Source organism: Cebus imitator, unplaced genomic scaffold (assembly GCF_001604975.1).
Source record: "Cebus imitator isolate Cc_AM_T3 unplaced genomic scaffold, Cebus_imitator-1.0 Scaffold284, whole genome shotgun sequence".
Classification (NCBI taxonomy): Eukaryota; Metazoa; Chordata; class Mammalia; order Primates; family Cebidae; genus Cebus; species Cebus imitator.
Genome location: NW_016107599.1, coordinates 2,117,132 through 2,129,776, shown reverse-complemented (window position 1 = coordinate 2,129,776; position 12,645 = coordinate 2,117,132). Strand labels below are relative to the sequence as shown.

General features: G+C 55.4%; 1 protein-coding gene across 1 annotated transcript in view; it reads left to right on the top strand.

Moving 5' to 3' along the window:
• Positions 1–12,645, top strand: part of AGO2 (argonaute RISC catalytic component 2) — a 64,630-nt gene that overhangs the window by 21,899 nt on the left and 30,086 nt on the right. The window contains exons 3-9 of the mRNA XM_017501692.2: positions 1,618–1,799; positions 3,932–4,068; positions 4,901–5,035; positions 5,842–5,929; positions 7,175–7,322; positions 8,147–8,266; positions 8,414–8,536. Of these exons, the coding sequence (XP_017357181.1) occupies positions 1,618–1,799; positions 3,932–4,068; positions 4,901–5,035; positions 5,842–5,929; positions 7,175–7,322; positions 8,147–8,266; positions 8,414–8,536 (933 nt within the window). The remainder of the gene's footprint in view (positions 1–1,617; positions 1,800–3,931; positions 4,069–4,900; positions 5,036–5,841; positions 5,930–7,174; positions 7,323–8,146; positions 8,267–8,413; positions 8,537–12,645) is intronic.

Genomic DNA, 12,645 nt, shown 5'->3' with positions numbered 1-12,645 from the left:
TTCCCTCTGTCAGTTTCCCTCGCTGTGCTGCGTCCCCTATACGTGTGGCTCTGACGTCTGCAAGGCATTGTGCTGCAGTGCCCTTCTGTGACTTGCTGGTTTTCTTGGTATTTGATGTTTAAAGTCCATCTGGCTAGAAGGATCCATTCCTTTTTCCCCGCCCTCATCTGTGGCAGATGGTCCTCAGGTTTTGCCAGTTTGGGGCCGTCAGGCACAACAGTGCTCTGAGTGCTCATGGGCATGAGGGCATCTGCCAGAGCTGGCCCAGGCCTGGGTGGAAGGGTGTGTGCTTGGGTGGAACCAGGTGCGCAGGTGATGTCCACAGAGTCTGGTTGTTGCTCTGTGAAGTTCAAACAAGGTGTGGCAAGAGGGCCAGTCCCTGGGTTACAAGGATGAGCAGATGGGAGCCGAGCATGGACGTGGTGAGCAGTGGGCAAGCGAACAGATGTGCCCAGTGCCACCAAACAGCACTGGGCCTGGGCATGCTGGCAAGCTGGAGTTTGTGAGGGAGGGCACCTGGCACCTCAGGTGTGCAGAGTGGAGGCCGCAGGCCCTGGGCAGGGTAGGGGAGGCTGGTGCTGAAGACCTGGGGCCCTGGCATCACGTGTGGAGTGGGAAGGCCTTCGGGGTCCAGATCCCATCTCTGCCCGTTCATGGCTCTGTGACCTTGGGCTGTTTTTTTAAGTCTGGGTTTCTGTGTTTTCATGTACAAAAAGCGGTGAATCAGCCAGGCACAGTGGCTCACGCCAGCATTCCTAGCACTTTGGAAGGCCAAGATGGGATGATCCCTTGAGCCCAGGGGTTCAAGACCAGCACAAGCAACACAGTAAAACTCCATCTCTACAAAATTAAAACTTAAAAAATTAGCTGAGCTTGGTGGCACGCACTGTAGTCCCAGTGACTTGGAAGGCCAAAGTGGAAGGATCAGTTGAGCCTAAAAGGCCAGGGCTGAAGTGCGCCAATATTGCACCACTGCACGCCAGCCTGGGCGACAGTGAGACCCTGTCTCAAAAAAAGTGATGAATGAATTTCCCTTTGCTGGGGTCACTGGGCATGTGAGGATGAAGTACATACCCTCCATAACCTGTCATGTCGGTGCTTACAGACACTAGGAAGCATTATCAGCCAGTAGTGAAGTTTCTTCACACATCACCCGAGTAGGCTTGTGTGTGTCCACATATTGGGAGGGATGAGGGCCAGATTGCTATTTAACTGCCGGTTCTGAGTAGCAGAGTGGAGTTTGCAGGTGACAGCAGCATCTGAGGTCAGGTGTAACACGTGGCTGAGGGGAGGGGCAGCTCAGAGACTGGAGAGGAGAGAGGTAGTGAGTTCATCGTTCAGGTGTGAGCCAAGAGGATGTGTTTTCCACCACTGTCATTATACCAGCCCCCGCCACGTGTGGCTGTGTACATTTAAATTCATCAAAAGTAAGTAAAGTTTCAAATTCAGTTCCTTGGTCATATTTCAAGTGCTCAGTAGCCACAGGTGGCTGGTGGTTGGCGAGAGGGCTGAGTGGAGACCTCCTCGCTCAGGAGTGTCTGCAAGCCAACCTCAGCCGGGCTGCGTCCTCCCTGGGGCTTCGCAGGAGGAGTAACCTTGTGTGCTTGATCCTTGCAGGTGGAGCTGGAGGTCACGCTCCCGGGAGAAGGCAAGGATCGCATCTTCAAGGTGTCCATCAAGTGGGTGTCCTGCGTGAGCTTGCAGGCGTTACACGATGCACTTTCAGGGCGGCTGCCCAGTGTCCCTTTTGAGACGATCCAGGCCCTGGACGTGGTCATGAGGCACTTGCCATCCATGAGGTGAGGGCGCCACATGGGTCCAAGGGTGGGGGACGTCTCCTGCAGCTCCAAGGGCCCCCCATGGTCTTAAAGCTGTGCAAGGAACGGCTCATTCTGTGCTCAAGATAACAAATGGTGCTAAGGTGGAAACAATGTTAATGTAAAAATAAATCGGCCGTGTGCGGTGGCTCATGCCTGTAATCCCAGCACTTTGGGAGGCCGAGGCAGGCAGATCATGAGGTCAAGAAATCAAGACCAGCCTGGCCAACATGGTGAAACCCCATCTCTACTAAAAATACAAAAATTAGCCGGGTGTGGTGGCGCAAGCCTGTAATCCCCCAGCTACTCAGGAGGCTGAGGCAGGAGAATTGCCTGAACTCGGGAGGCAGAGGTTGCAGTGAGCCGAGATTGTTCCACTGCACTCCAGCCTGACGACAGAGTAAGACTCCGTCAAATCAACCAATCAATCAATCAATCAATCACCAGCACTGTCGGCCTGGCCAGAAGGTGGCCTCCTTGTGTGTGCGTTCATGCTCCGAGGCCCTCTGTGCTCAGCACTTCTCTGCTCCTCTCTGGCGCTTGCACCTGGGACTCGTGATAGAATAATGCTATGTTCCCAGTTTTGTGCTACGCGCGTGTCCACAGCCCTAGGTACCATCCCCGCTGCTTTTTGCGACTGTGAGGGACTTCTTAATTCTCTAGATTGCTCTATTACCACAAATTGCCACACGTGAGATTGCTGGGAGAGGGTATAGGGGAGCAGTTTCAGGGCTCACGGTCCACCCAGTTGCTGGGCAGAGGGTTGTCCCAGTTTCCTGAGTGACCCGCTGTTGGAGGAGCGAGGCCAGCTCCGCACGTCAGCCCCCAGGTTCCTGCCCCGGGCGCCCGCCCTCACGCTGGTGCCTGGGCACAAGTGGAATGTTCAAGTTTGGTTTCTTTCCAACCAAAGCCTAAAACGAAACACGCTCCACACTGACAAACCCCAGGACTGACCAAAGCGTTAAGATTCCAGGAGAGGGTTGGGGCTTCCTTCGTTTCGTATAAGAGGAGGTGCCTTGAGGCCATGTGTGAGATTTTTGGAAGGGACCTTGGAGCTCTCAGTCTCCAGGCATGGGAGGAGGTGACCAAATACAGGCCAGACTCACTCCCGGCGGGACACACCTTCCCCCTGTGTAACTGTCTCTGAACTATCGACGGAGGACGGTCGGTGTGTGCAGAAACAGTCTAGAAGGATGGTGGCCAAAATGGCGTCTATTTTTTTAATTGAGTGGCAGAAATTACTGTGGTTCTTTTCTGAATTCCTTTGGATTACTTGCATGAATTTTATGATCAGGGAGGAAAGTGCTGTTTTCATTTTTGGAAAACGAGCGCAGTAGAGGCGGGATTGTGAACACGTCTCAGGTGGAAGGTGAAGGGCCGTGTGCGTGGTGGATCAGCGCCCCTGACAGGCGGGGAGCATCGCGGCTCACAGCGGGTTTTCCCTGCAGAATCATTGGTGATGGCACCTCCCGGGCCACCAGACCCCATGTGTCCCTGCGGCGGGTGAAGCTGCTGTGCTGGAGAATGTGTCTGCTTTGGTCGAGTGGCTCTAGCCGGGTCAGCACAGCGTCCCTGGCAGGCCCGAAGAAATTGTGACGCCCTCATGCTGGCCCTGCCACCTCCTGCGGGGGAGCCCCCAGCGGGCGGTTCCTGGACCGCGGAGCCTGGCTGGGGAGCCCCCCTCTAAGGGAGCTGGCGGCTGCTGGGTCATGCATGGACAGCCACATGGCTGGGGCTGGCACTTGGCAGGTGCCCGCTTCCTTCTGCTCTTGGAGACGCAGGCCCCATGGGGGGAAGAGCAGACAGCGGGGACAATAAAGCGAGGTGAGGTCAGGACAGGGAGGCCAGGACAGAAACGCCGGGTCCTGGGGTTCATGTCCCACCTGTGCCGTGCATTTAAGCAAATGTTTTTTGCCATCTGCTGGTGAGGCCATGGGTCCCACACAGCAGGCCGTGCACACAGGCTGGAGTGCCGCACGGTAAACGCAGTTTTAGAAGGAGGGGAAACGGAACTCCGATGAGCATGTGGTGGGCGCAGGCGAAGCCCACCCAGAGGCGGCTGTCCTTCTGGAAGCTGATCTGACAGGAGGTGGGATGGGGTCTCTCGGTTCCAGGTACACCCCCGTGGGCCGCTCCTTCTTCACCGCGTCTGAAGGCTGCTCCAACCCTCTTGGCGGGGGCCGAGAAGTGTGGTTTGGCTTCCATCAGTCCGTCCGGCCTTCTCTCTGGAAAATGATGCTGAATATTGATGGTGAGCAGTGCCCTGGGGTCTTCACTGCAGGGCAGGGCTGGGCATGGGCTGGGGGTCAGGACCCGGGCGGCCATGTGGCCAGCTCCACGCACGGCCCCTCTCAGAGCTGGCGCTGCCGTGTGACCCCTGGCCCATCTCACCTGCAGTGTTGGGTGGGTTAGGGAAGGGGCTCTCAGGTGAGCATGGAGCCACCAGGAGGCCCCAGCCTAAGGAGCTGCGCTCGGGAGCCGAGGTGGGCCTGAGGATCCGGGGCTCCTTCCTGCTGGCCTCCGGTAGGCCTGGGTTCCACGGTAGCCTGGGTGTGGCCTGTCCCTGTTGGGAGACTTGGTCGCTGCTCTATGCAGGACATCCGCTGTCCTCCCTGTGAAAAAGACTAGAGTGAAGTCCAGCAAAAAGGATCAGTCTTCTCCTAGGGGAGTTGATTATTATGAAAAGCTCTAGAAAGGAATTAGAATTTGATCTTGCTCGGTTATACATTTCTTGAAATATAATTATATAAAAGGGAATGATGAATTTCAGAAGTATCTGCGCCAGAAGATAATCAGAAAATCCTACAACACTCTTTATTCTCAGAGGTGGCTTAGTCTTCAGAGCCAGGCGGCTCCTTTCTGTCGCCCTGACCAGAGGGAGGCTCGGTGGCTCGGGCCCAGGTTTCTCACCACTGGCCTGCCCGTCTCTGGGCCCAAGGGTGGCTTCGGTAGAGAGTGAGAACCCCGGCCGGGTGTCCCCACCGTGGCTGGCCCGGCCTGCAAGGCCCCTCCAGGACTCCAGGCCCACCCAGCAGCCCCGCAGTCACAACTTGTCCTTCACCTCTTTCTTTTCTCACCTACAGTGTCGGCCACAGCGTTTTACAAGGCACAGCCAGTAATCGAGTTTGTTTGTGAAGTTTTGGATTTTAAAAGTATTGAAGAACAACAAAAACCTCTGACAGATTCCCAAAGGGTAAAGTTTACCAAAGAAATTAAAGGTAATGAACTGTCCCGGCACACCTGGCTAAGGGCTGGGAGGCCCCTTCTCGGTCTGCCTCCGGAACTGCGTTTTGCAGTGCTGGGTCCTGGGCACGTTTAGGGAGGTGGAGGTGGCAGACTGTAGCCATCAGGTGCAGTAGCACGGAGATGAGCAGGAGTCGGGGTTTCCCAAATAAATGCAACCCCGTGGGGTGAGGACCAGGTCGGGGAATCGGTCACGCCCGAGTGATGAGGTCAGGACTGAAACAGCAGCGTGGCTGTGACCGGCGTTTCTAACGCTGGAACCGAGGATGCATTTCCTTTTGTTTTCATTTAATCCTTCTGCAGCCCCAGCAGGTGTCTGCACCTGCTCCGCCTGCTTTCTGTTCTAAGAAACTTACATCCGGGGCTCTAGGACTTACCGGGCTCCTTCTGTCCATCAGCAGCAGAGTGGGGGCTACCACTGGCTCCACAAGCCCTGCCTGCTGAACCTGTCCTTTCCGAAGGCCATTTGCAGGGCCATCCACAGTACCCCGTGCAACCCCAGTGACCCATGGGGGGCTCAGAATAGCACGAGGGTGGACACCCCATGCTGTAAGCTGAGCCTTCCCCTACCACGTGTACTCTTGTAGGTGAGATGGACCCAACTGGGGTGGCCTGGGGGGTGACCTGTGGGTCATCCTTCCTAGGGGAGCCCTGCAGCCCTATGGAGCCCCCACAACTTGGGTCGGCAGCCACCTTCCTATGAAAATGGATTCTTGGGAAGTGGAGCTTGCGTTCGGGCTCGGAAAAGCCCAGACCCTGATGCTGTGTTCTGTGTCCCCAGGTCTAAAGGTGGAGATTACGCACTGTGGACAGATGAAGAGGAAGTACCGAGTCTGCAACGTCACCCGGAGGCCTGCCAGTCACCAAACGTAACGCACCCTTCCTTTCAGACTCTTTTGGCTGGGGCCCCTGCTGTCACTCCATTGGGCACACTTTGGAGCCATGAGTCCCTGGAAAGGACCATTTCATTCTGTTTTTCAATCCCCAAAATTGTACCTTACATAACTCGGTAGGTTCCAGATTTCACCTAAGAAAATCAAGTCCGATCATGAAATTCCACCTGGGTGCCGAGAGGGCAGACCTGGGCGCTCTCTCCCTCTTCCTTCGTGAGCCTCACAGACGAGAGAAGGGTCTTCTGCGTTCGTTGTCCCATCCTGAGTGCTGGGGGTGGAGGGGCTGTGGCCCTGATGCATGCCCCCCTCCCTGGGCCAGTCTGTGTGTCCCGTCATTAACAGCAAGAGCACAGTCTGGTATCTAGGCCGGTGGAGGCATGAGAGTGCATGCCGGGTTGTACTAGAGTTCCTTTGTGAAGGGGATGATCGATTTGGCCCCAATGCTTCACTTAATGTCTCCCAGGCCAGTAGGGTTCATCCACTTCATGGATCATTCCATGTAAAGCGCCAGGCTTGTTGCCAGGCACCGGAGGAACCAAGATGCCCGTGGCTCAGGGAGCAGAAGGAGACGGCCTGTAGCCTGGCCGGGCCCCCTCCCCCCCCCACAGGTGGCCTGGCAGTCTGGACGGAGGGAAGGGGTTGGTGTAGTGGAAACTGAGCCATGTGGTCCTTGCCCTGTGCCAGCTGCCCCGTCCCCTTGTCCCCACACAGAGGCCCACCCTTTCTGTGCCCGTAGGCCTCCCCGCACTTGCCCGTGCCGCACCCCACTGTCACCACGCGGAGGCCCTGGCTGCCGGAATAGGCTTGGCCTGCCTTCCTCATCCTGTCCTGGAGGCTGCCGGCCTTCTGGGCACTGGGCGTGCGGCATGGAAATGGCCTCCAGGGTTGCCATGCTCTCTGGAAGACGCACAGACCTTTCTTTCTGGACGTCTCCGTTCATCCTGGCGCCTTGACACATACTGTGGCGTCGTGGGTAATTTATGATGATGGAGTAATGACGTGTGTAGGTAGTTTTTTATTTCCCAGCTCCAGAGACAAAACGAGAATGTAGGGGCCTGGGAACATCCCAGATACCCCAGAGCACGTGATGTGGTACTCACTCCTGGAAGTGCCTGAACGTGTGCTCCTCACACTTCACCCTAAAAAGCAAATGGTAGATGAGAAGCAGTGCAGGAATGGGGCCCGGGGTGACCTCAGCCTGAAAGGCCCTTTGCTCCCCAGATTCCCGCTGCAGCAGGAGAGCGGGCAGACGGTGGAGTGCACGGTGGCCCAGTACTTCAAGGACAGGCACAAGCTGGTTCTGCGCTACCCCCACCTCCCATGTTTACAAGTCGGACAGGAGCAGAAACACACCTACCTTCCCCTGGAGGCAAGTCTCCCTCTTTCGCGCACCTCCGTGGGGTTGGGAGGGCAGCCCAGGCTGGGGCGTGCAGCTTCAAGCAACCGCCGCGGCCCCAGTCAGGCGCAAATGGCCCCGCCTCTGCTGCTGTGGGAACTCGGGTGCGTTCCTGAGCTGCGCTGCACCTTGGTTTTGCCTTCAGTAAAGTGGGGTTGGCAGCTCTCTGGAGGGTTGGTGTGAGCCTTGACTCAGAATGTGTGTAACGCTCCCGCAGGTCCCACAGGGGAGGCAGGTGCTGTGTCATCCGTCACTGCACGGTTGTGTCACTCACTCTGTAATATCACAGCTGTTCCAAAAATCCTTGCCTCGGGAAAGGCTCGAACGCTGATCCTGAGCCGTGCATTGTAACTCTCCCCTGGGTGTTTAGGTTCTCGGCGCTCGCCTGTCGCTCAGGCAGGGCTGGGCGGCTCCGGTGCCTTGTCCCGCAGGTAGATGTCCTTCACACCTGTAGACGCTTTCACACCCACGGCCCTGAAGACTGGAGAGGGCCCAGAAGGGCCGGTGTCAGGACACAGCCCCGCTCGCCTGGTGGGCCGGCCACAGAGGCTGTGGGGTCCGTGGGGTCTGCATGTTTGCACGACGTTGGTTTTACTTAGGAGGGATTTCTGTTGTGGAGCGGAAGGCCGTGGAGCAGGAGCCAGCCCAGCAGCGGGCACCTGCCCAGCGCTTCACAGCCCAGGGATGAGGCAGAGACCGTCCCGGGAAGAGCCAGCCCGCCAGCCCCTGAGCCCCCTGCCCACTCCCCTGGTTGCACCAGTGAGGCGCTGATGCCTGTCTCTGCGCCTTCTTTGCAGGTCTGTAACATAGTGGCAGGACAAAGATGCATTAAAAAATTAACGGACAATCAGACCTCAACCATGATCAGAGCAACTGCCAGGTCGGCGCCCGATCGGCAAGAGGAGATTAGCAAATTGGTGAGCGTCCGTCCCACACGGGGCGCCCTGTGGAGTCCAGTCCGGTTGCCCTGGCACAGAAACCCCTGATGCTTGGAATGGACGCGGCTGCTGTGGAGAGCGGAGGCCCCCGCCCACTCCGTGCGTTTTCTTTTTTCCCTTTGCCAGATGCGAAGCGCGAGTTTCAACACAGACCCATACGTCCGTGAGTTTGGGATCATGGTCAAAGATGAGATGACAGACGTGACTGGGCGGGTGCTGCAGCCACCCTCCATCCTCTACGGGGGCCGGGTACGTGCAGGGCGTCGGGGTGCACGCGGCTGCGGGGCCTGTGTCTGCGGCGTGACACCCCTCTCAGGTTCTGAGCCATCACCCGCGGTGTCGACCATGTTCCAGTAGGAGAATCCTTTCTACTCTGGGTTGAGCCTGTAAAAAGCACGGGACCTCATAAAGGAATGACTTTCCTCAGTCCTTTGTAAAGTTTTTCTGAATTATCCTTAATATTTTCAAAAGATAATTTGCATTATCCCGTGAAAGTTTAGAGAGCACCGTTCTTTGTGTGCTAGGTGGTCACCGGGTGTTGAATTACTTCCCAGAAGCCTGTGCCGCTTTTCTGTTCTCTAACTTTTGCTTTGGGGGTGTTTGGTAACAGTTTTTTGTCCTTACTAATTTAACTTGTAGGTTTTATTTTTGTTTTTGTTTTTTTGAGGTGGAATTTCACTCTTGTTACCCAGGCTGCAGTGCAGTGGCACGATCTCGGCTCACCGCAGCCTCTGCCTCCCAGGTCCAAGCAATTCTCCTGCCTCAGCATCCTGAGTAGCTGGGATTACAGGGATGCACCACTATGACTGGCTAATTTTTTGTATTTTTAGTAGAGATGGGGTTTCTCCATGTTGGTCAAGCTGGTCTTGAACTCCCAACCTCAGGTAATCCACGTGCCTCGGCCTCCCAAAGTGTTGGGATTACAGGCGTGAGCCCTAGTCTGGTTTGTTTTGAGACAGGGCCTTGCTCTATCATTCAAGCTAGAATGCAGTCGCGTGATCATAGCTCACTGCAGCCTCTAACTCCTGCAATTCAAACAAACCTCTCGCCTAAGCCTCCCAAGTAGCTGGGAATACAGGCAGGAACCATTGTGTCCAGCCCCTAACTTCTACTTTTTATCAGTGTGTAGCCAAAGGTGTCCTGGGCACTGAGCCCTTCGGGGTCTTCTCTCTTTTCCTCCTGGGCAGGCCCTTGGGTGCAAGCCCAGCATGTCTAGCTGGTGGGCAAGGCCCGGAGGTGACCACGCTGGGAGGGACCCCAGGGCTCTGCAGGGCCTCAGTGTCAGACGTCACCTGACATCCATGGGAGGGCCTGCCAGACTTTTCATACCCTAGTTTCTACCTAATGGAATTTTATTCTCATCCTCAAGACCCATAGCGAGGTTTTGGGGTTTCTTTGCTTGTTTTATCTGGCTTATTTTAAAACGTAAGTTCTGGGCTGGGCACGGTGGCTCACATCTGTAATCCCAGCAAGGGGTTGAGACGGGCAGATCGCTTGAGGTCAGGCGTTTGAGACCAGCCTGGCCAACATGATGAAACCCCGTCTCTGCTAAAAATACAAAAATTAGCTAGGCATGGTGGTGCGTGCCTGCAATCCTGGCTATTGAGGAGGCTGAGGCAGGAGAATCACTTGAACCTGAGACGCAGAGGTTGCAGTGAGCTAAGACTGCATCACCACACTCCAGCCTGGGTGACAGAGCGAGACTCATCTCAAAAACAAAAAAAATAAAGTTCTGTTTTTGACACGTTTCAGAATTCAGAAGATATAAAACAATTAGAGGAAAAGTCTCTTTTTCCCAGTTCTCTGTTGCCCTCTCAGGAAGCAATTGGTGTTATCTTTCTCCTTTGTAAAATCACCCAGGGAGAAGTCACCCCTTTCTGTGAAAATAACAGCATTACCTATATTTCTGTGCTTCGCTGTTTTCCAGCTAACATTTTCTTAGAGCGCTCTCCGAGAGGCTGCTGCCGTTCTGTGTTGCTGCGCATATGTGTCTTGCCCTGGTCCCATTGCTTGGAACCCCATCACTTGGGGGTCTGCGTCGCTGGAGGTGGCCACAGCCATTCCCTCTCTGAAGGGAGTCTGAGCAAGGCCCTTTAGCCCCTCCGTGGCTCGTGGTCCCCCACCCCCGGCCCCAAAAGCAGTATAAACATAGCCCAGGCCCAGGAGGAAGAGCGCATGATTCCCCTTCACAGTCAGGGAGGAGATGCCCTCAAGGAGTGTGTGGCCCCTGTGGGGGATGGAGCTGTTGAACCCAGCACCACTTCACAGTCCTGCTGGCTTCTGTTCCCTTGGGCTCCTGCCTTTTAGCAAGGGCTAGTTGTGTGAAAAACAGAAGAGCTTGTGTAAGCTAACCTTGCAAAACTGAGTGTAGGGATTAAGGGAGCTTGTAGGTAGGGCGTGGTGGCTCACGCCTGTAATCTCAGCCACTTTGGGAGGTCAAGGCAGGAGGATCACCTGAGGTTAGGAGTTCAAGACTAGCCTCTGATCAACATGGCGAAACTCCATCTCTACTAAAAAATACAAAAGTTAGCCGGGTGTGGTGGCACCCGCCTGTAATCCCAGCTGCTTGGGAGACTGAGGCAAGAGAATCACTTGAACATGGGAGGTGGAGGTTACAGTGAGCTGAGATTGCACCACTGTACTCCAGCCTGGGCAACAGAGTGAGACTCTGTCTCAAAAAAAAGAGAGAGCTCATCATTTGTTTGAGACAGAGTCTCGCTCTGTTGCCCCGGCTGTAGTGCTGTGGTGTGATCATAGCTCACCACAGCCTTCACCTTCCAGGCTCGAGATCCTCCAGCCTCAGCCTCTCGAATTGCTTGGAACCACAGGGGCACCACCACACCCAGCTAGGTTTTCAATGTTTTGTAGCGACAGGGACTATGTTACTCAGGCTGGTCTTGAACTCCTGGGCTCTAGCAGTCCTCCTGCCTCAGCTGGGATTACAGACGTGAGCCGCCGCACTTGACTGAGCTTGTAATGCTTCCGTTAATGCATGAATACATTTTTCCAGACTTCTAAAACATTTTAATAGGAGGAAACACTCCTGTCCCCTCCCCTGCCTACCTCCTGGTCCATTGTTAGTGCAAAAACCCAAAGTTCCCTCAAAAAGCAGAGTACACAGCAGGCGTTCTCCACCAGGGATGATTTTGTCCCCCGGGGACATCTGGCAGTGTCTGGAGACTTTTTTTTGGTCACAACTTGGGGATGGGTAGGGTAGCCTATAGGGCACAGGGCAGCCCAGGACAAAGTATCACTGAGCTTCAAATGTCAATTGTGCCAAGGTTGAGAAGCACCTGTGTAGTAAGATCCTGCGTTTGCGCGCGCGCGTGTGTGTGTGCGCGCGCGCATGCATGCGTGTGTGTGTGTGTGTGTGTGTTTACTCCCCGTCTGGAGCCCTGGCTGTCTGTGAGACTCTTGCACACAGGGAGGCTGGTGGGAACGGGCAGTAGCTATAAAATACAGGAAACAAAGCATTTATTTCTATCTCGTCTGATTTCTACAGCAGGCTTGTATTTTGTAAGAAAAAGGTTTTCTGCTAAAAAAACAAAAACCTCTACAGAGTAAATGATGGCGACTCAGGGACAGCCATGTCCTTTACTGGTGCCCCCAGGCCTAGGAGTGCCTGTCCCTCCTACTCGGGACCCTTGCTGGCCCACCCTTTTCTTGAGAATCACTTGAAGTCAATTCAGAGATTCCTTGGTGACAGGGCTCGGGGCTGGTCCTTTCTAGTTGAGAGCTGACAGCATATTTGCGAGGTTCATGTTTCTCTTCTCAAGTGGAAGTAGCTCCCATTTCCGAAATAGCTGCGGGCGATGGCATGCGGAGTGGAAAAAGCTATGGACTCACTCCCAGCCCTCATCTCCCCTGCCACGTCCCTGATGATAGGGGAGGGGAATGAGGGAAAGCCGCAGGAGGCCTTCCTGTAGCACGGCAAGGCACCTCTGTTCCTCCAGGCTACCCATGAGGTTGGATGGAGCTTTGGGCCTCCCCCCTCCTGGCTTAGCCCCCATCTGTCTGTTCATTACTTACCCATCCATCCTCCATCCGACTCTGTCTACTCCCCACCCGATCGTCCATCCGTCTGTCCATCTATCTGCCCACCCACCCACGTATCCAATTCTCCATCCACCCACCTACCCTGTCTACCCATCAACCATTAACCCACCCACCTTATCCACCCACCCACCTACCCACCCTACCCACCCATCAACCATCCACCCACCCACCTTATCCACCCATCAACCACCCACCCACCCACCTTATCCACCCATCAACCACCCACCCACCTTACCCACCCATCAACCACCCGCCCACCCAGCCACCTTCACCAGCCCACGCATCTAACCATCCTCCGGTTG